This window comes from Herpailurus yagouaroundi, unplaced genomic scaffold (assembly GCF_014898765.1).
Source record: "Herpailurus yagouaroundi ecotype Mexico unplaced genomic scaffold, PumYag 197, whole genome shotgun sequence".
In the NCBI taxonomy this organism is placed as follows: Eukaryota; Metazoa; Chordata; class Mammalia; order Carnivora; family Felidae; genus Herpailurus; species Herpailurus yagouaroundi.
In genome coordinates this window covers 5,814,490-5,837,820 of record NW_024412428.1, presented here as the reverse complement: position 1 = coordinate 5,837,820, position 23,331 = coordinate 5,814,490, and the positions used below count along the sequence as shown (strand labels likewise).

General features: G+C 42.5%; 1 protein-coding gene across 9 annotated transcripts in view; it reads right to left on the bottom strand.

Annotated features, from left to right (window-relative positions):
* The window catches only part of WASF3 (WASP family member 3), a 118,959-nt gene that overhangs the window by 19,477 nt on the left and 76,151 nt on the right, over positions 1-23,331 (bottom strand). For all 9 annotated transcript variants that reach the window (XM_040448084.1, XM_040448087.1, XM_040448081.1 and 6 more), the window contains 2 exons: positions 4,427-4,561; positions 2,155-2,308 (listed from right to left, as the gene is read on the bottom strand). In XM_040448084.1, the coding sequence (XP_040304018.1) occupies positions 2,155-2,308; positions 4,427-4,561 (289 nt within the window). The remainder of the gene's footprint in view (positions 1-2,154; positions 2,309-4,426; positions 4,562-23,331) is intronic.

Here is a 23,331-nt window from a genome sequence, read left to right as displayed (position 1 = left end):
AGCAGTAACTTGCTGCAAAATTTAAGACATACAAAATCCACACTTTTTTTTTGAAGAGGGGAGCTAATACTTTAATGAAGGCAGAAGCTCATGTAAGTAAACAAACAGTAATCTAAACACAAGAATATAAGCAGCAATATCCTGTTTACAGCAAGTGAATATGTCATTTCGTGATGCTCATATAATACCAATCTTTATTTAGTATTTTATATACCACAAATATGATTTTACTATCAAAAAGTACATCTGAGTCAGCACTGTTCTTTTTAAAAAAAAAAAAAATTTAATGTTTATTTATTTTTGAGAGAAAGAGAAACAGAGTGTGAGCAGGGGAGGGGCAGAGAGAGAGGGAGACACAGAATCCAAAGCAGGCTCCAGGCTCCGAGCTGTCAGCACAGAGCCCAAAGTGGGGGCTGAACCCACAAACTGTGAGATCATGACCTGAGCCAAAGTCAGACACTTAATCCACTGAGCCACCCAGGCGCCCCTTCTATTTTTCTAGAAGTTTATTCATTTATTTTGAGGGGTGGGAGGGGCAGAAGGAGAGAGAATCCCAAGCAGACTCCACACTGTCAGCGCAGAGGCCTACGTGTGGTTCGATCTCGCGACAGTGAGATCATGACCTGAGCCGAAATCGAGAGTCAGACGCTTAAATGACTGAGTCACCCAGGCGCCCCAGCACTGCTCTTCTTAAACACACTATTAAAAAGTCAGAGACATTTTTATTTTCCCTAAAACTGAATGCACACATCCAATATATACAAGTCATTTTTTATATAGTTAGAATTTTTCTGTCACCACAAATTATCTAATCATGATCTTGATTTATCAAATATAAGTGGCTCACTGAGTTTTATGGGCTTTTTCCTTTAGAATATTTAGTGAGGTGTCTTAGGAAAGTTTTAACAGGCCCGCCCTCAGGGCTTCCAGAGTGCTAAGTGAAACTGAAATTGCCCCCAGAAAAATGCCTATGAACAAAAGCAAAACCACAAGTTAAAACATTAGGCTTACAATGCCACTAGTCATAGAGGCCATCAATTTTTAGACGCGTGTGCTAAACCTTCCAGAAAAGCAGACATATTTCCCAGAAAACTGTGACAGGTTGGCCCTCTCCCATCACAGTTTCCCGGGGATTTCTAGGACTTCTTTTCTGAGAGAATCTTTCTGTCTGTGCTAAAAGAAGGGGGTACGGTTGGAACTGCTACTTTATTAGCAGAGCTTCAATGGAGGGGGGTCCACACATCTCCTTTTGGACCCTGAGAAGGGACAGGAATTCAGACCAAAAAACGTCTGAGCACTCTCTGAGAAGTGCCAAAGGCCCAACCAAGATGGCGGCACCGGAAGCGGAGAACTCCCTCAGCGGTCAAGAACGCCACCCAGAGGAGCTAATCCTGAGGACAGTGAAGACCACCCCTACCACAGCCTGTGCTGTGAGGGAGTGAGTTCACCAGCAGGGTAAGTGTGGGAGAAGAACAAGCTGTGTGCAATGAGGGACAATGAGAAGGTCTGCAGATAAGGGAGATGGGAGACAAGGTGACAGAATACGGAAAGAAAACACGAATGTGGCAACAGCTAGGAGAGGTGTTTTTAAACAGCATTTTCAGTTTCTGAATATTTTCTTCGCCATTGATTCTCCAGTCTTTTTTGTCAGAAGTCTGGTCCTAATAAACGTGTCCTACCATTTGACAGTAGCGGGTTAATTCGTTGACTATATTATTCCCTCTTAGAAACCCCTACTGCCACGGAATACGTTTTCCTGCAGTGCTGAAATGCTGAGACCGGCATTTTGCCACATTGTACATGAACTAGGCAGTTCCTTTAAAATTGACTCTGGATATGAGGATAAACATCACACACGATACCATACGATGTGTCCGCTTCGACTTCAGATATCTACTCAGATGTCTACAAAAGGAGATAGGTACCACAGGTGTCTACTTCAGACACAAAAGCTAACGCGACAGTTCACGCTTCTCTCGGTGAGTTTACCTACAGTTTCAAATATGAACCCTTTAACAGTTCTGTACCAGTAACTAATTTTGTTGTATATATAATACAATTATTATTTTCACAGCGTAAATAGTTTCACAGCACTGCCCTCCTGTCTCAGCTTATCTAGACTAAAAACGGCACCAGGAACGCACGAAGCCATACCTGTACGGCGTAAGAATATTCAGAGGAGGTGGCTTATCACTCTGGTTGTAAATGTCAGCAACGGGATTAGGAATGCTGTTCTTTGAAACCACCTGCTGGTCTTGGACTGTGGAACTTTTGAAAGCTTTTTTCATGTTGATATCCTGTAGTGACACTATTTAGAGAAAAGCCCCCCAAGTTGAGTTATACAGAAATATTTTTCACTGTGCAGAAATAAGCATCATTTGAGACATAATCGTAAATATCCCCTAGGATAACAAAATCATGTTTTTATTGTTCGTTTCAAAGCCTGTGCATTAAATAGCATGTGCCTTCCTTCCCTCTTATAAATAATAGTTATCTCTATAAAATGAAGTCGAATCACATCTTGCCCACTTCTGTAGTGATCTAATTATTTCTTTGAACCTAGCATTAGAGCATCATTCTTTATACTAGCACTTTGCAGAAACCACAAGGAATGCAGTTGAGTGTAACAGGCATGTAAGTGCAAAGATCTGGGTATCCTAGAAGGAAAAAACATTCAAACAGTTAATACCAGTTGAATTGTAACACATGTACGAAATATGTCTGCAAAAAACACACAAATGTAAAAAGCGCATTAAGTTTTCTTGACACGAACGTTAAAGAAAGATGGCAAAGCTTTTCTACAGTCCTAGAAATTAAGTAGCAGGACACAAAAACTACACTCAGGGGTGAGAAAATCAGGGCTGACTATACTTATTTCTTGTTGGCACAACGCTCCGTACCTCATGTATTAACTCATCTAACTGTGACGTCAACTTTTTGAATTGGCCAACCTGGTCCGTTAACCACTTGACCGATGAAGGGGAGTGTCATGACGGTGTTAAGTGACCCTTCCAAGGTGACCCAGCAAAAAAAAGGTAGGCCTGAGATAGAACACAGATTTCCTAACTTGGTCAAATGTTTTCTTCTACTATAACATCCATGCCAAGGACAGTAATCAGGTAAATCTTGACTGGAAATGATTTTGAGGATATGAGATGGACGCACTGCAAAATCTTAGGAAATCTAATGCACAGATTAATCTTTTCCAGCCCAAGGTTTATCACTGGTGTTCTGATGGCAAGAGCCCACAAATGAAAAAAAGAAAAACAAAACTGAAGGCAGATGAATAAATATTAAAAATCAGTTGTGATACCAATTTGAAAAATGAATGACTGGCTTAAGATGATAAAATTTCTCATTTGAATATACCGCATAGCTATCCAGGTTTTCCTTTTTCAAACAAGACCAATCGTAAAAATCAGACTAGAGAATGTTCATCATGGATATTAAAATTTCAATGCTCTGCATTTTTGTTAAATTTCTAATTCACTAATTTAACAACGACCTCTGGAAAGCCCTGAACATAAATGATGAGGGATGAATTGCATAAAATGCTACATTTAAAAAATAAATAAATAAAACTTTCATCTTTTACTGACACTACTCTTATAGGTCTAGTAGAAAAAGCAGATGTGAAGATCACTTTAATGCAACGAGACACGGTAACTACCACAGGAATTGTTACTCTGAACGTTTTCCTCAAGTAAATACGAAATGACACATCTTACACTTTTTTTCAAGTTTTTTTTTCTTCCAGTCTAACCTCAGTCTCTCATTGGAAAGCTACAGAAAGTGAAATCTTTAAAGAGGAGTTGTAGAATTTTAATTGTGAAACTGTCACAATTTCACAGTAAATCCTCAAAGTGATGATCAGTTAACTACACAGTGCTTACCAATACTGACTTTATTTGAAAACTCTGATGCTAAAGGCCTTCGGTAAATGCTATTTCTTGAGGTGTGCAATCAGCAGGATCAACCAAGATTATTTACAGGCATCAACCCCAACAAGCGTACAGCTAGAAGCCTTCGCTCAGTCATGCTGTGTACGTATCACCCTCCCTCTTAGTTGGACCACATCTTTTGAGTGATTCTGTGAGTTTTGGCTAAGAAAGTATCTTTAGAATGACTACCAATGACCTAAATTAGGGTTTCTAATACCGAATTCATTCAAAGAAGCCTTTAAACACAAATACTCTATGTGTAAAATTTTTAAAAAGAGTATGGCATATATAAGGCAGACAAGAATCTTTTAATTACTAAGTAACCCAATGTTGGGGTCCCGCCCCCCCCCTTAATATTCTTCCAGAAAGGACAAGATGAAGTATCAGTACACTACCCCAAGGAAAAAACAGTGATGACACCACAATTAATTACTGCTGTCCTGTCAACATCACCTCTAGCTCGTTGCTTCCGTGCCATTACCTACCCTCTTCCACTGTTGAATCCAGCTGGGTAACTTTGACAGCGAGGCGATCAATTCTGTCTTGAAGAGAATTTGCTCTGATGTAGAAGTTGTTAGCCTCATGAAACAGCTCACCAAATATGTCTTCAGCATGTTTGCCTATAGGAGAGAATGAATGGAGAAGGCCATCTGTTAAGAACTGCTGAGGCAGCCTTCACACGTTCTCGCCACCGCTGAGGACTGTCGACCCGTGGGATTTTGTGCAAATGATTATAAAATTAAAGTGTCACGGTCAAAGGCCTTTACAGCTTTTGAAAATGTATTTGGAAATTCATGTATATCTGAAATTGACCCAAAGTTGTAAAGTTTTAAGACACTATGGAATGTTCACTCATTTGCTATGTGAGTTATCGTGAAACTTGGTTCCCATTAAACTTTGTCGGGAAAAAATGTGCTCACATTTTGCATGCTTTATGTATAAATAGAATCTCAGGAACTTAACCTTCCTTTTACTTCCTGTGAGAATTAAATAAATCATGTTGGTTTCTAAATTTAAGATTCTGCTTCATTCACAATCAGAAACATTAGGTATCTTACGCTGCGCCTAACATTCTCTAGTGGCCTTAAATTGTTCTAATCCATATTTTGAAATCTAAGCACTCTCTAAAAATCTGGCACTCTCAAAAAATCACTATTTTGCATTCTGAGTTCATTTTTTCTGCATGGATCCTTATGAGTGCCAGACACAACTACTCTCACTTTTTAAAAAATGTAATAAAAAACATTTCTGAAAAGACAGGAATAAGTACCTGCTTGAATTTCCAAATCCTAACATCGTTCCTTTATTCATTCAACAAACACTTAATAACCGTCTACCCTGATTGTGCGAGGCAGAGCTGCATCTTCTCTCTGCCAGAGATACCACTTTAAAAATAAATAAATAAATAAGACTTTACTTTTAAGAACAGTTTCCGGTTCACAGGAAAATTTATCAGAGAGCACAGAAAAGTTCTCATATATTCCCTAACCGCGTCACACACAGCCTCCCCACGATCAACATCCCACCCCAGAGTGATGCATTTGTTGTAACTGATGAACCCGCAGTGACGTATCGTGACATCCAAAGTCTAGTTTCCAGGAGGGTCCGTCCACTCTTGATGGTATACATTCCATGGGTTTTGACATATGCATAAAAGACACATGTATCCGCCATTACAGTTTCAACAAAATGGCTTCCCTGCCCTGAAAATCCTTTATGCTCCCACTTGTTTACCTCCCTCACCCCACCCCCTCTCAACTCCTGGCAACCACTGATTTTTACTGTCTTGTTTTGCCTTTCCGAGAATGTCATATAGTAGGAATCGTCATTAATTACAATTAGTCATACTTGCTTAGTAACAAGCACTTCAGGTTCCATGCTTTTTCATAGCAAGACAGCTAGTTTCTCTTTAGCGCTGAGTAACGTCCCACTGTCTGGACGAAGCACAGCGTGATTATCCATTCACCTACTGAAGGACGCCTGGGTTGCTTCTCGTGTCTGGTGGTGAGGATTAAACAGCTGTGTGCAGGTTTTTGTGCGGACAAAAGTTTTCAACTCATCTGGGTAAACACCAACGAGCAGGACCGCCAGACTGTATGGTAAGAATATGTTTATTTTTATAAGAAACAGGCAGTCGGGGCGCGCCTGGGTGGCTCAGTGGGTTAAGCGTCGGACTTCGGTTCCGGTCATGATCTCACTTCCAAAGTGGCAGTATCACTTTGCGCTCCTACCAGCCGTGTATCTGAGTTCCTGTTGCTCCACACCCTCATCGGCATCTGGTGTTGTCGGTGTTCTGGATTTTAGCCATTCTGAAAGGTGTGAAGTGGTTTTCTCATTTTAATTTGCATTTCCCTGATGACATACGATATTAAATACCTTTTCATATGTGCTGTGACCTCCATCTGTACATCTTCTTTGGTGAGATGCCTGTTCAGGTCTTTTGCCCATTTTTTAATCAGGTTGTTTGTTTTCTTTTTATTGAATTTTAAGAGGTCTTTGTATATTATGGACAACAGCCTTTTATCAGATTATGTCTTCTGCAAACATTCCCTCCCCGTCTGTGGTAGGTCTTATTATTCCCCTATCTTTCACAGAGCGTAAGGTTTTCATTTTAATTCTTCTGGAAAGAAGACTTACTTAAAGCAAGAATAACCGTGAGGTTTTCATAGTGCTTTACAATTTACACAGTCTGATATCCACTTTGCAGACTGTCTGCTGTAATTCACAACACTGCAAGATGTGAGAATAAGAACGAAGCCTGTCTGTTCAGTGTTGCAGCCCAGCCCTAGCCAGACCCATGAGTCCTGACAAACGCCTGTTCAAAGAACGCACCAGCTTATGAGGTCAATAGCGAGTTACTGCTTTCATTTTCTAGATGACCAACCTGACCGTCAGAAAGGTGATCTGTCCAAATCTCATGGCTAGTAAGTGGCAGAAAAAGATGAAACTAAACTTTGGTCTTCTAGCTTCTAATCTCCTGATTTTATCATATACTTCCTTGAACTTCCCTGCCTAGAAATTAGCAACTTCCACAAATTATTTCAGGTCACAAGACACTCGGTAATTTCCTGTTTACTTAATTAAAGGGACTAAAATATTTGCTGCCTAAATGGTCGCTCCCAGACACCAGATAAGCATTTCTTGTGAATCTAAAAGCAGTACAGTGTCATAAATTCCCATAGTGTGACTGTCCTAACAGGAGGAACTTTCTCTTTAAAAATGAGAGCAATAGGGGTGCCTGGGTGGCTCAGTCGGTTGAGCGTCCGACTTCGGCTCAGGTCATGATCTCACAGTCTGTGAGTTCGAGCCCCGCGTCGGGCTCTGTGCTGACAGCTCAGAGCCTGGAGCCTTCTTCGGATTCTATGTCTCCCCCTCTCTCTGAACCTCCCCCGTTCATGCTCTGTCTCTCTCTGTCTCAAAAATAAATAAACATAAAAAAAAAAATTAAAAAAAAAAATGAGAGCAATAAAGGAATCAGTAAAAACATTCTGTATCTAAAAAGTCATCCCTCTGCCAAAAATGGAAGGGGGATCCCCAAGGCCACTGATGTCAGCTGAGCAAGAAATCATTTCTCTCAAAGTCTGTTATCTAGTGTATGATCCTCTACAGTCGCTTAAAATTCTGCCAACGCTTTCCATTGCCACAACATACAAAACGGTTTCGACAAAGGCAAGGGAATGAAATAAAGTCCTCACAAATTACATATTTCTAAACTCTGTAACTAGATGCGATATCCAGAATTAGCGCGTGTTCACTGCCTTCGGAACCCTTCGCTGAGTGCCGGACTTGTGTGCCTAACTGGCTCATGAACATCTCCACGTTGATGTCCTACAGAACCCCAAAATGCTGTACAAGTGCGCACAGGAATTCATTTTCACGTTAACTCAAACCTGCACCCCCGTGTGGAGAGGCATCAATCACCTAAAGGGAAGCCCACGCAGAAACGGGGTCATCCGTGGCTGCTGCCTCCCACTACGGCTCACCCAACACCAGACCTTGTCACTTGCCTCTTCCCGGCGCCCCTGAGCTCCGACTCTCCCCGTTTCCCTCCTGAATTAAGCGACAGTTGTTGGTTTTTTTTTTTCTTTTCTGCTTTCAGGCTCGCCTCCCACCCTCGAACCTGTTCATCACACCACTGCCAAGTGATCTCTCTGAAAGAAAGATCTGACTGTCCCTCCTCCTCCCCAGCATCTCAAGATAGACTCTAGGCCTCTTGGCAGGCCACACAAGGCCCCACGCACCTCACTTGTGCCCTCCCTTTGTGCTCCGGTCCGAAGGGACTACTTGCGGTGCCCACGGCCCTTCCCCACAGGTGGCGCCACCGCTCTGCGCTTTCAAGCCCTTCCGCCCTTTGTCCCCCCACCCAGAGCAAGAGCCACAGGTCACGTGATGAACGCCACCTACCCCGCTGGCCTCATCCAGTACGCCACCCCCTCGCATATTCCACTCCCCCAACTACTCTGGCTTCCTGCTGTTTCTCAGACGTGCCAATCATACTTGCCTTTGGGGGGGGGGGGTGCATTTCCTGTTCTTTCTCCCTGGACCATTTTTGTCCCAGAAACTCACATGGTTTGGTCCCTCGCTTCATCCGGGCCTGTACCCAACTGTGACCTTCGAAGTGAGACGTCTCTAGCAACCTTAGCTAAGATTGCAATCACTTCACCACACTAGAAGCACACACACCCCCTTGGCCCTTCCCTGCTGTACTTTTCTCCTTAGCATTTACCACCATGTTATAATTGCAGCCTCGTACTTTCTTTTTATGTTTGAGAGAGCGCGCGCACAAGTGGGGGAGGGGCAGAGAGAGAGAGAGAAGGAGAGATTGAGAATCCCAGTCCACACTATCAGCACGGAGCCCGATTTGGGACTCGAACTCACGAAGCGAACCGCGAAATCGCGACCAAGAGCCAGACGCTTAACTGACTGAGCTTCACCGGACACGTGTGCTTATTCCTCGTGTTTCCTGCCTGTCTCCTTCCGCCAGAATGTATGACCCAAGAGGACAAGGGCTCTACTGGGTCCCGCGCACTGCTGTATCAATCTCCAAGGTCTAGGGCAGGTCTGCCTTATATGTGCTCAAAAAGATTTTGGAATAAGTGAATAAAAACGTATTAACTCCAAATCAATCCTTCTGGATGCAGACCGGGGGAACATCATGCCTCCCTCTGTGTTCCCACAATACCCTAGGCATACCTCAGTCACAGGACTCTTCACATAACTCAAACGTTGTCTTTACAGAAGTTCTTTGCGGGTATGAGCAAAGCCTTTTATCTCTTCATTGCCTGTGCTGAGTTAGTGTTCAGCAGGTATCTCTTGAACAAAAAACCACAGGCTCTCTACCAGTGTTTTCTTGTTAACACGTACACAACCAACAAATGCTCCCTGCTCAAGTAAGTTTGGGGAATGCTGGGCTGAAAAGATTCGACAAACGTGTTTCTATGCCTTGGGGTATCTCAAATCTTTAATATGCTCATATGCAATAGGAATCTGTAAGAGAAGCATCTAGCATACCATGTTTTCAAACGGACTGGGCCTGGCACCACCTAATAACATCCTTTGGAAGTTCTGGTTTACGACACTTATTCAGGAAAATGCCCGTTCAGGCTGGATGATCTGTAGACAAAGTACCAGGTTCCAAAGGGTATCTACCCAGGCCTATCAGTTGTTTATTTTGAATACGAGACATGATCAAATAGAGCCAACTAATTTTTGTTTCTCTATCTGGCCATTCATAGTTTAAAAGAAATATTCCAGGAGCGCCCGGGTGGCTCAGTCGGTTGAGCGTCCGACGTCGGCTCAGGTCGTGATCTTGCAGTTCGTGGGTTTGAGCCCCAGGTGGGGCTCTGTGCTGACAGCTCGGAGCCTGGAGCCTGCTTTGGATTCCGTGTCTCCCTCTCTCTCTGCGCCCCTCCCCTGCTCACACTCTCTCAAAAATAAACATTAAAAAATAAAAGAAAAATAAAAAATATTCCAGTGTGATTCCCACCTCTGCCCACCCAAATCCTTCCCCTTTCCTTTCAGTTATACAGAGATCTAACAGGGACAGCATGTATCACCAAGAATATGGGAGTATATACTCTCGTCCCTTGCCAAAGTCACACCAGCATTCTCCAAGCACAGCGACTACTGCTGAGAACCACGTTCGCCTAGATACTATAGAAGGTGACAAGGATAAATAACATGTGGCCTCTGCCTTTAATGCTTAACCCTATTTGGGAAAAAAACAAAAACCAAAGACCAAAAACCATGCCATTGACTATACTTCTGTAGGAAGTTCTTTTAGTGTTTTGTTTTGCTTTGTTTTGTGAAAAGGAGACCATGCATGCAAGCAGGAGAGGGGCAGAGGGTGAGAGAGAATCCCAAGCAGGTGCTGCACGGTCAGCGCAAAGCCCGAGGTGGGGCTCAAACTCAAGAACAGTGACCACAGCCTGGGCTGCAATCAAGAGTCAGACGATTATCCGACTGAACTACCCAGATGCCCCGGAGGTTCTTAATTTATCAATAACAAAAAAAAAAGACACAGAAACTGAGGACCGCATACTTCATCTTTTGCCAGCTGCTGCAAGCCAACAAGTGACTGAAGTAAATGGGAGAAACTATATTTTCCTGATGAACGAGCCTAAAATGTTGCAAATTACAGTATTCAGTTTTGCAAACAGCAACTTATTTGAAAAGCTTAATTTTACGCGCTCTTCGAAGTGGCAAGTCCATTAATAGCGAAACTAAAATCATTCTGAATTGAAGACCACGCTGAGCTAAGTGTAATTTATTCATTCTTTACTGACAAAGGATCTACTTATGGATTTATCGGTACCATTACGAATTCGTGTCCAGGTATGTCAGGTTGGGAAGTTTGCCTCTAAGCTGCCAAAGCAGTCAAAATTATGCATGGATTTTCAATTGTATTCAAAAGCGACGATTTACTGGCAACAACCACCGTTGTCTGATAGGAGTCCTTTCTGTAGAACAAGAAACCAGTCCTAACAAGGCCCTTCAGAAATTTTAGTGCGCACCCCTAGCACCTCGATCCTGATTGGTCGAGATTCTGGCTTTTCACTCACCACTAAAAATAACAAGGCTCCTTGGAAAAATGACTGATTCTAGGGCCGAGGGTGGATAAGGCCAAGAGGAGCTTAGCACACCTTTTGCTGTGCTTTTCTAAAAACATACAGGAGTACTCAGAGAGTGGCAGAGACATGTCAAAAGGACACAGGGGCCCGCGTGAAAGGACTCCTACTGGCCAAATCTGGGAAAATGTGAGCATCAAAATAAATAAGAAAGATAACGGATGATAGCCCACAGAATAAAATGAGAATCCATGAGTTCAAACTGATTGAATGAATGAATGACAAGGGAAGAAACGAAAGCACTTACAGCAGAATTCTACCTAATAAACGCAGAATTAGGGAACCACAAAAACCACCTATCTGCAACCACCACAACAGTAAGTGTTTGGGGCAAGAATCATCAACGGATGCTAAGACTAGTGGAAAGCAGTGGATGAAAACAGGCTATTACAAAGCCTCAATATGTTTCCCCACAGATCCTTACCAATTACAGAAGGAGACACAACTTTAGCTACGGAAATCTACGGACAAAACGCCAACGTGATGGAAAACAAAATGTGAGCGAAGTCACCATGGGCAGTTATGGGACAAGCAGAGAATGTGTGCTTTGTGAACAAACGCACTGAGAAGGACGTTACCACCACTCTGTCACAGTCTTGCCGATTTCCTAAATCTAATCAAGAGGAAACCTCAGGAGACCCAGACCAACGGACATTCCACAAAAGAAACGGCCAGTTCCCCTTTCAAATATCAAATCATCAAGTCAAAGAAAGACTGAGGAACCACTTCAGGCTGAAGAAGAGAATTAAATATATATGTTATACTAAACATAAAATATATAATATTTTAAAAACGCTAAACATACACATAAAATATTAAATATATATGTGTACGTGTGTGTACAGGAGAAGGGAGGGCAGGAGGAAGAGTCTCTGAGAAAAAGAATATGTAGGTGAAAGTTTGAGAACTCGTTACTGTTTTGATCTTTTTAGAAGTCTGAAGTCATTTCAAAATAAGGTAAAAAAGAAACCTTATTGTAGTGTTTGTGGTGAAGTCCAATAACCATTGAGTTCCATAAAAATACCAAGTTATAATTTGGGGGCCCTAAGGATTTTCCCCCCTTTTATTTATTTTTAATTTTTTTTTAACGTTTATTTATTTTTGAGACACGGAGAGACAGAGCATGAACAGGGGAGGGTCAGAGAGAGAGGGAGACCACAGAATCCGAAACAGGCTCCAGGCTCTGAGCGGTCAGCACAGAACCCGACGCGGGGCTCGAACTCACAGACTGCGAGATCACGACCTGAGCCGAAGTCGGACGCTCAACCGACTGAGCCACCCAGGCGCCAAAGTTTTATTTTCCTTCTTTGAAAGCAATCCATGCTTATTATAAAAAATACAGAAAACACGGAAGAGTAAACAGCAGAAAGAAATGGCCCCAAGCCCAATCCATCTACTGCTGACACTCCGATTTCTTTCTTGTGTCTTCGTTGTGTTGACCAGTCTGTGGAAAAGCCAAAAAACCTATTGAACACCTTATGACTGAAGTGTCTCTGGGAGTATAAAATATACACTCATGATAGAAAATCTGGAAAACTCAGAAAAGTAAAAACGTCACCCACAGGCAACCGTGGTGAAGTTTTCTGTACACTTCTTCATAAGAACTAATAGAAGCTGACCGTTAAGCATATTCAGTTTACTCAGCAAATATTTCATAAACACCCCCTCCGCACCGGGTGCCATCCCAGTCGCCCGAACGCGGCAGCGAACACAGCCACAAAGCTGACGTTACACACAGGTAACACACAGGTGACACGTCACGTGATGATCCGTGCTGTGAAGAAAGTAAGACAGCAAGGGCGCAGAGAGTGGTAGGAAGGGGGTGCCCCTAGGCGGTCACCAAAGGCCAGGGAAACGTACGCGGATCTCATCTCAGGGAGGAACCTTCCAGGCGGAAGGCAGAACCCCAGCCGGTGTGGGAGGGCGGCCTCAAGGAGGCCAATGTGGCTGGAGTCCGGTGGATGGAGGCAAAAGTGGGAGAGGAGCACAGGCAAATAAGTTCCTTCCCTGTGAAGTGGGGTGATGAGTGGCGTGGGGAGACCGGACCGGAGGCCGCTGCTGAGCACTGAGCAGGGACACCGTGGGGGCTCAGCCGTAGAAGTGCCAACAGGTGTACAAATGTGCCCCCTACTCCAAAGGTATGCGGTAGGAGAGAAGGGGGTCACAAATAGAAAAGAACTGGGGGGGGGGGGGGGCAGGGAAGAAAGAAGAATGAAACAATTCTGCTTTTGACATGTAGGGTGTGAGATGCCTCAGAAAGCCAAGTGAATCAGGGGAGCCTGGGTGGCTCTGTCGGTTAAGTGTCGGCCTCCCGACCTCAGTTCAGGTCTTGAACTCAGGGTCGGGAGTTCAAGCCCCACGTTGGGCTCTGCGCTGGGTATGAAACCTACTTTCGAAAACAAAAACCCGAGCGCAGACACCTCGTAGGCAGTTGTGTACACAAGTCTGAAACCTAGGGAAGAGGTGAGAATTGGAGACCCACGTTCGGAAGTCATCGGCGTAAAGACGGTGTTTCAAGTCATGAGATGCCCTAGTGAATGGGAGCAGCCAGAGAAGAGTGTCGGTGACCGAGCCCTGGAGTGTTCCCACGTGCAGAGGTATCCTCAGAGGAGACTAATAAAGAACAGCTTGTGAGGGAGGAGAAGCACCAGGGCGCGCTGGCCCAGAAGCCAGGTCAAGAAGTTTGCTCCAGACTCGAGACTAAGCACTGGGCTTGGCCATGGGGAGGTCCCCGGTAGTGCGGACAAGCACAAATTTTAAGTGTAGAGGGGACAAGACTTAATGGGGACAAGAGAAAATGAGGGAAGTGAAGGCAGCGGAGGAAGGAAGGGTCCTTTCGACGTATCCTGCTGTGAAGGGGACCAAGAAATGGGGAAACAGGTAGAGGACGGTTGGAGGTTTAAGTCGAGAGATTTCTCCATATTTTACTATTTGGTAGAAACGATGGAGGCAGGGAGGGGAGAAAGATACCGCAGGAAAAAGAGAGGGTGAACGCCGTCCTGGAGCGAGCAGGAGGGCATCGGGTCCGGTGTGTCTGAAAGAAACATCAACAGTCACCATTTGAAAGGAGGGTGACCGGCACATCCGGGTTCCGTCTGGTATTGGCCGACTTAGCTGGCAGAAGGGGATGTCTGGTTCTCCTCTGGCTGCTTTCCTTTTCCAAACGAAGTAAGAAACAAGTCGTCAGCTCAGAGGGGAGGTCTGAGGCGGAAAAGGTACAGAAGAGGCACCCTAAGGGCAGGGAAACGGATTAACGAAGCAATTACAGCAGGATCGCAGAGCAACATTGAGGGCTCGCCTGAGCAACGTGCCCACGGTTTTAAATCCCTCTTCTTTTCCAACATAAGCATTTAAAGGTGCAGATTTCTCCCTAAGCACTGCTTTAAGGAAATCCCAGAAATACATGGTTCATTATCACACATTAGAAACAGTTTCTAATTTCCTTTTTGATTTCTTCTTCGACCCAGGGATTATTCTAAAAGATCCTGCTTCATCTTCTGATATGTGAGAATTCTCTTAAAAGATTATTATAATTACCGTCTCATTACCACCATACTCTTCAGGATGTCAATCTTTCAAATGTAGTATTTTATGGCTGAGCCTATGTTCATCTTGGTGAACGTTCCATGTGAACATTAAAAGAATGTATATTCTATAATTTGGGAGTTGAGTGTTCTATAAAGGTCAATTAAATCAGATTGGTTAGTAGTGTTGTTCAAATCATCTACAAATCTACATATATTTTAAAGAGAGAGCGTGCAAGCAGTGGAGAGGGGCTGGGGGAGGGGGGGAGGGGAGGGAAGGGGAGGGAAGGGGAGAGAGAGAGAGAGAGAGAGAGAGAGAGAGAGAGAGAGAGAGAATATATCTTAACCAGGCTCCACGCTCAGTACAAAGCCCGACACGGGGCTCAATCCCATGACTCTGGGATCGTGACCTGAGCCAAAATCAAGTGTGAGATGCTCAACCGACTGAGCCACCCAGGCGCCCCAAACCATCTATATTCTTACAGATTTTTGTCTATTTTTTTTTTTTAGCATTCACCGAGAGGTTTTTGTTAAAATCTGCAACTGTCATTCTTCATTTGTCTATTTCTCCCTTTTGGTTCCATTGTTACGCCACGTTCTTTTAAACTAAAATGTAGAATTGTGAGTTCTTGACAAATGAGCTCTTATCACTATGGAACATTCCTTCTTTCTCTCTGTTTTATAGTTTACTTTATTTGACATTAATATAGCCACATCAGCTTCCTTCTGCTTTATGTTCACATGGTATAGTTTTTACATTATTTTCTTTAAATCTGTGTCTTCATCCTTAATAATGCATGTATTTTAGTCTTGCTTTTTTACCTAACCTGATTAAGTTCTGCCTTAAATTTTAAGTGGGTATTTAACATGTTTCCAATTTAATGTAATTCTTGATATGGCTGGGTTTAATTCTATCACCTGGGTATTGGTTTTCCATTTGTCCTTTCTGTTCTTGGTTCCTTTCTTCTTCCTCTCCTGCCTTCTTCTGGGAAAACCAAATGATTTACCTTGGGGTTCCATCTATCTCCTCTGTGTGTTATCCTGGAGGCTACCGGAAATTAAAACAGGCATCCTTAACTCATCACAATGTACTTTCAAATAGTACAGTATTTCAAAACCAATGTAAAACACAGCAACATAGGTTCCATTTCCCCACTTCTACTCTTATAGCTGTTACTGCCATATATTTTAATTTCACAGGGTATGAACTCTACAATAAACTTTCAGCAGTCAACAGCCTTTAAGCAAAGAGATACAAATATATCATTTTAATGCCCATTTTTCTTTAGTCCCATATTTACTCCTTCTGTTGATCTTTATTCCTTCTTGCAGATCCAGGCTACCATCTGGTATCGTTTTCATTTAGCTTAAAGAGTTTTTCTAGCATTTTTGGTAATGGAGATATACTGAAGATGAATTCTCTCAGATTTTGTCTAAATAAAATATGTCTATTTCATTTCCATTTCCCTTCATTTCATTCATATTTCATTTCTGGTCTTGTGTCTGATGAGAATCAGCTGTCATTCTTAACACGGTGCCCGCCCTATACGTAATGTGGTTTTTTCCTCTTGCTTATGATTTTCTCTTTACTTCCGTTTTTTCAGCAATATTACGAGGATGTGACTAACTGGGATTTTGTGTAATTTACACTTCTGCAAATTTGCTGAGCTTCTTGAACCCGCTGGTTGATATCTACCATCAATATTCAAAAATTCTCATCGGTTATTTTGTCTACCTTATTTTTGCTCTCTCCTCTCCTTCTGGGACTCCAATTACATACGTATTAGACCCTCTGATATTAGCCCATATTCTGGTTGTTCTGTTCTTTTTTTCTTTTTTATCATTCGGTGTCTCTTGTGAATTAGTTGGAATAATTGCTACTGGTTTGTCCCCAAGCCACTTCTGCTTGTGTCCATTCTGCAAGTAGGACCATCAAGTGAATTCCTTTATTTCTGATACTGGCATTTTCAGTTCTATTTATTTTCTCTATAGTTTCCATTTCTCTGTTGAAATTCCCTATTTCTGGGGCGCCTGGGTGGCTCAGTCAGTTAAGCGTCTGACCTCAGCTCAGGTCATGATCTCACGGTTCGTGAGTTTAAGCCCCATGTCACGCCCTGTGCTGAAAGCTCGGAGCCTGGAGCCTGCTTCAGATTCTGTGTCTCCTTCTCTCTCTGCCCCTCTCCTGCTCGTGCTCTGTCTCTATCTCAAAAACGAACACTAGGGGCACCTGGGTGGCTCAGTCGGTTGAGCACCCGACTTCAGCTCAGGTCATGGTCTTGCGGTTTGTGGGTTCGAGCCCTGCATCGGGCTCTGTGCTGACGGACAGCTCAGAGCCTGGAGCCTGCTTCAGATTCTGTATCTCTCTCCCTCCCCTGCTCCCCTGCTCATGCTTTGCCTCTGTCTCTCAAAAATAAATACATGTTAAAAAAAATTTTTTTTCATAAACACTAAAAAAAAATTTTTAGAAAAGAAATTCTCTATTTCTTCATGTATGTCAGTCACCTAGTTTTTTGATCTATCCTCCAATATATTTTTTTAACTCTTTCTTATAACTTCAATCTCTCTGCTGACATGACCCATCTGTTTTTGAATCCTGTCTGCTTTTTCCATTGGCATCCTTGACATATGAATCAGCTCTTTTAAATTCCTGGTCTGATAATTACAACGTCCCTACCATATCTGACTTTGCTTCTGATGCTTCCTCTGCCTCTTCAAACTGGGTTTTTGTTACCTTTGAATTTCCTTTTTTTTGATGAAACCCAGACATGCTGTACAGGGTCAAAGGAAACTGGGATACGAAGGCCTTTGGTGACGTGTTGGGAAGGTGTGGGGGGAGGGCAAGTGTTCTAGAGTCCTATGCCCTTTGGTTCCAGCTTGACTGATGTGTTAACGGACAAAACTGTATATATTTAAAGTGTGCAATGTCATGATTTGAAATACATACACTTAGTGAAAGGATTACCACAATTGATTAACATACCATCACCTTACAAACCTTTTCTTTTTTTTCTTTTTTTTGGTGAGAACCCCTACCATCTACTCCTTTAGCAAATTTCAAACATACAATCCAGTATTTTTAGTTATGGTCACCATGCTGTACATTAGATCCCTGGAACTTAGTCATCCTGTAACCAAAAGCTAAAGGCTTGTACCTTCTGACCAGCATCTGCCTGCTTCCCCTCCCCCACAGCCCTCACCCGGCAACAACCATTCTACTATTGGTTTCTAGGAGTTCAACTTTTTTTTTTTTTTTTTTTTTAAAGATTCCGCACATAAATGAGATCATACAGTCTTCTCTGTATGGCTCATTTCACTCACCATAAAGTCCCCCAGGTACATCCATGTTCCAAATGGCAGGATGTCCTTCCTTCTCCTTGCTGAATAAATACCCCACCGTGTCCACGTATATTCCCCATCTTCCTATCCCTTCACCTGCTGATGGTAGCCCTATGACCCGGTGTCAGTCTTTCAGTGAGCCTAGGCCCCCGGGTCTCACTCCGCTCCCCCTTAGATGAGAAAGGAAGGCGAGAAGGGGCTGGAGTAGGTGGCCCATCAGTTTCCTCTGATGGAAACTCAAGGGGATTTTACTCAATGTTTACCGTGAGAACAGAGGGGCACCTGACAGTAAAACTCACGAAGTGTGGAAGCCCCACAAAGAATGGACCCCCCCGCCCTGAGCTTTTAACTCTCGAACTTGTTCTCACTGAGCCCTCAGCAATTCACCAGTCTTTCCACACGTGGGGGCAGTGGTTTGAACTGTGACCTCCGTTCTCTGACAGATCGAAGAGAAGCTTCTGGGTTTTCAATTTGTTCAGCTTTCTCTTGCGATTTTTTATCACCATCATTTCTGAGCCCCTTCAATGCCAGGTTGGAACCTGGAAGTCGCCTTCAATATATTTTTCATAGCATTTTTCAGCTACTCCAAAACTGGGGTCATCTATGGGTCCTGCGGCCACCAGTTGCTTTTTCTCTTAATTATGAAGTCACATTTTTCTCCTTTTCTGAATGTCTTGTATTTTTTCACTGGACAAGGTATGTAGAATAGTAGAAATGAGATAGCAAATGTTTAGTCTTATACAAGGGCACACTTGACAGAAGAATGCTACTTTATGCCGCTGATAATAACAATCATGTTCCTAATGTGGGAGTGAGCATACCAAAATTTTAGAATATTAAAAACCTTTAAAATCTTCCCTCAAAGTTTTTAGATGGTCGGCTTTAGTAAAGCAAAACAATTAGAAAAACATCTAGGGATGCCTGGGTGGCTCAGTCAGTTGAGCGTCCGACTCAATTTCAGCTCAGGCCATGATCCCAGGGTCATGGCATCGAGCCCCATATCAGGCTCTGCACTGGGCGTCAAGCATGCTTGAGGTTCTCTCTCTCTTTCTCTCTCTCTCTCTCTCTCTCTCTCTCTTTCTGTCCCTCTGCTCCTCTCCCCCACTCCTGCATACTCTCAAGAGAAGAAAGAAAGAAAGAAAGAAAGAAAGAAAGAAAGAAAGAAAAAGGAAACCATCTATAAATCACATAAGCCTGCATACTCATGAAACAGGAAGGATACAGATGATAAACCAGAAGTTCAATGATAGGACTAAACATACAGATTTGGCTGGACTCTCCAACTTGTGTTCCTATGAATTATCTTACATTTAAACTCTGCTATGTAGAGGTCCATCTAGAAAAAGGAGAAATGAAAAACAATCTAAGTCATAATTACTTCTATAATGCCTGTAAGGAAGTATTTCTGATATTTCAGGTCAAATGATGTGTCCGCAAAGTGCTTGAATTCCTAACAATCCTGCCTCTCGGGAGAGGGGCCTCTTACACTTGCCTCCAATTTGCTGACAGAACTTTTATCTCATAGTTTTCCTAAGTATACATTGCTCATCTCCCTTCACTGGCTTTCTGTTTGAGTCCACAAGAAATGCAAACATTTACCTCAGTTTGAAGCATTAAAATTTTTAAAGTTCTTGCTGTTTCTTCCAGTCAACCTCTATCCAGATACAGCAGTACGTACGTTTTCTCCTAAAATAGCCTTTTAACCCTGGCCTTACACTGCATGGAAATGTACTTGTGATCTATTTCTTGTACCTACTGCATTTGGGTATCTCCCCTTCCTCCCCCATATCCTCCTACAAACATCTTAGAGATCTATTTAGTGCATGCCTTCAAAATATTTAGATCTCTATTCTGAGTAGAACTGCACTTGATATAATCAATTAATCTAACTCCAAATTTTATTTTATTTTATTTTTTTTTTATTTTTTTTTATTTTTATTTTTTTTAATTTTTTTTTTCAACGTTTATTCATTTTTGGGACAGAGAGAGACAGAGCATGAACAGGGGAGGGGCAGAGAGAGAGGGAGACACAGAATCGGAAACAGGCTCCAGGCTCCGAGCCATCAGCCCAGAGCCCGACGCGGGGCTCGAACTCCCGGACCGCGAGATCGTGACCTGGCTGAAGTCGGACGCTTAACCGACTGCGCCACCCAGGCGCCCCTCTAACTCCAAATTTTAGATCTGATTAGATAAACCAAAGGTGAGCAAGCCCTTAAGGTAGTATTTTTTTAATCTTTTTTTTATATTTATTTATTTATTTATATTTGAGACAGAGAGAGAACAAGTGGGGGAGCAGGAGACAGAGAGAGAGAGAGAGAGAGAGAGAGGGAGAGAGGGAATATCCAAAGTGGGCTCCAGGCTCTGAGCTGTAAGTACAGAGCGCCACACAGGGCTCAAACTCACAAACCATGAGATCATGACCAGAGCCAAAGTCAGACACCTACCTGAGAGCCACCTGGGTATCTCCCCATTAATAGGTAGTATTTTTTATGCTGATCTAGCATTTGGTTTGATATGAAACAGTATGCATCACAAGGATTATTAGTAAAAATATTAATCATTTATTAAAATCTTTGAGAAGTCAACAGATCTCCTTTCTCATTCATGCAATTACCTGAAACACTGAAATTAACAGAAAAATTGATTTTGTAATAATTTTTTTAATTAATTTATTTAATGTTTATTTATTTTTGAGAGAGAGAGACAGAGCGTGAGCAGGGGAGGGGCAGAGAGAGAGGGAGACACAGAATCTGAAGCAGGCTCCAGGCTCTGAGCTGTCAGCACAGAGCCTGACATGGAGCTCGAACTCACGAGCTGTGAGATCATGACCTGAGCCGAAGTCGGATCCCCAACCGATTGAGCCACCCAGGCAGCTGATTCTGTAATAAGTTTTTAAAGGAGAGGTATATTTAAAATGAATGGTGTCTCAAAAAAATTTTTTAATACCAAAAATAACCGGAGATGTATATACTGGTTTATACAAGAATTTATGATAGTGTCACCCCTTAACAAAGAAACAATTTATATGTCCAACAGTAGAAACATGGTTAAATAATTATGGTATATCAATATAATAATCTCTAGCCATTAAAAACTATGTCCTAGAAGAATCAACAAAGATGCTTACTATATATTGAGTACAGGCTACAAAACCATATGTATAATAAGATACAGTTTTTATGAAGATGTATACAAGGCATTACCGATTACCTTCTCTGGTTAATGAAAATTTTGCAATTTTTTTTTTCCTGTGTGCTTTCCTGTGCTCTGTAAGTTCTCTGTATTATCTCATTAATGCCATCTAATACAAGCAAAAACCTTGGGGTGGGGGGTGCTGCACTAAAGGTCTGATCCCTTTCTTTGTGACATCCTGGGAGGCTTCTTCAGATGGGAAAAGAAAGACCATTATTATCACAAGAACAAAGAGAAAAGAAGTAGTAAAAAACAGCCTAGAGGTATTAAAGAGGGTTTATGTCATCCTTGGCACAAATGTCCTATATTCCCATGTCCTTTTTAATGCAAATTATATGAAAATTACATTATAATATCAGTAGGAATTTGATTGCAAGATACTGTAATTTTAATTGAGCAACTAGCTGATAGGAACAAGAGTACTCAGATTATTAATCAAGCAAAATGGTGAAAAAGCACTGATTTAATTGCTACACTAAACTGTCATTATTTGAAGGAAAAAAAAGTCAATATTCCATAGTTAGAAAACCAAGTAACACACTATTAACCAAAACTGTTTAAAAAAACATTTTTTTTAACGTTTATTTATTTTTGAGACAGAGAGAGACAGAGCATGAATGGGGGGAGGGTCAGAGAGAGAGGGAGACACAGAATCAGAAGCAGGCTCCAGGTTCTGAGCTGTCAGCACAGAGCCCGACGCAGGGCTCGAACTCACGGAGCGCGAGATCACGACCTGAGCCGAAGTCGGACGCTTAACCGACTGAGCCACCCAGGCGCCCCTAACCAAAACTGTTTTAAATAATGGCTTCCCTGTCTCCTCCCACTTCCCCCAGATCACTCCTATTAGAAGTCAGGAACACACAAAAGAAAAAAAAAAATCTGAAAATTACTAATTCTTTATTGGAGAAAGCTTTGATCTTTTAAGTATAAGGCAATTCAAGTTACAAATCTGCTCTTGCATTTCTATGACTGTTCTTAAACTCATTACAATAATCAATATTTTCTCATTGAAAAGATTTCAATCCCCTGAAAAGCCTGGTTAAAAAAATCTAGGGCTGACAAAATTTCTCATCCTTTAAAGTCAAGTGTCTCATCTGGATATAATGGGAACATGGTACTTGGTAAAAACCTATAGATTTCCCAGAAGTTATGCAGAATTTTAGGGGCTTCAGAGGTCTAGTTGGTATCCAGGACCATATTCTTTTCTTGATTATGCAAAGTCAGTGATATCTGCATGATGCTGAACTGCCCCAGACACGTGATGAGAATCAGAATGATCTGGTGAAACAGGGCCTGGATTTCTAAGTTTTCCTTTTTGGAAAAGAACAACCAAATTCCTGTGGACTCCTGGTCTGTTCTTCCTCCCTTGCACCTACTGGAGAATCAGTTACCCTGGACCATCGCAGAAGGTCGCCCAGGGCAAGTCTCTGCTGTTCAGGCGCATAGGAGTGTGTGTGGGGTCGAGGCAAATCCTTCAAGTTCCCATGGGACTCTGCCCACCGTGGCCTTTGTAGATGGAGTCCAGCCTCTCTCTATATGGTTCATGAGAAGTTCAGGTGATGTTATCACCTGCTCCTAACCTGGGGAACCCCCACGAGGGGTGGTCATGGCGTGTGGGACGGTGGGTAGGGAAGCAGGGAAGATTAAGACTTATCTGGGCCTACTGCCTAATGGGATAAAAAAATAGATTCCTTTTTGACTTTACCTTGGGAATTAATACTCAGTAGAAGACTTTTTTTTTTTTTTAGAAGACTTTGAATGACAGATTCATGCATTCCTAAAACTTCATTTTATTTTTTATTTTTTTAATTTTTTTTTTCAACGTTTATTTATTTTTGGGACAGAGAGAGACAGAGCATGAACGGGGGAGGGGCAGAGAGAGAGGGAGACACAGAATCGGAAACAGGCTCCAGGCTCTGAGCCATCAGCCCAGAGCCCGACGCGGGGCTCGAACTCACGGACCGCGAGATCGTGACCTGGCTGAAGTCGGACGCTTAACCGACTGCGCCACCCAGGCGCCCCAAACTTCATTTTAAAAATACCTGATGAAGGATTACAAAATTAGAAAATAACATAAAAACGTAATTTTTAAATTCTGATTCTTCCTAGCAAGTTTAGACCATAAAAAATTAGATAAAAAAATATCTCCTGTCATATAGTTTGACTCCGTGCAAGCCCCCCACAAAATGGAGTCACCCCAAATGGAGTGGT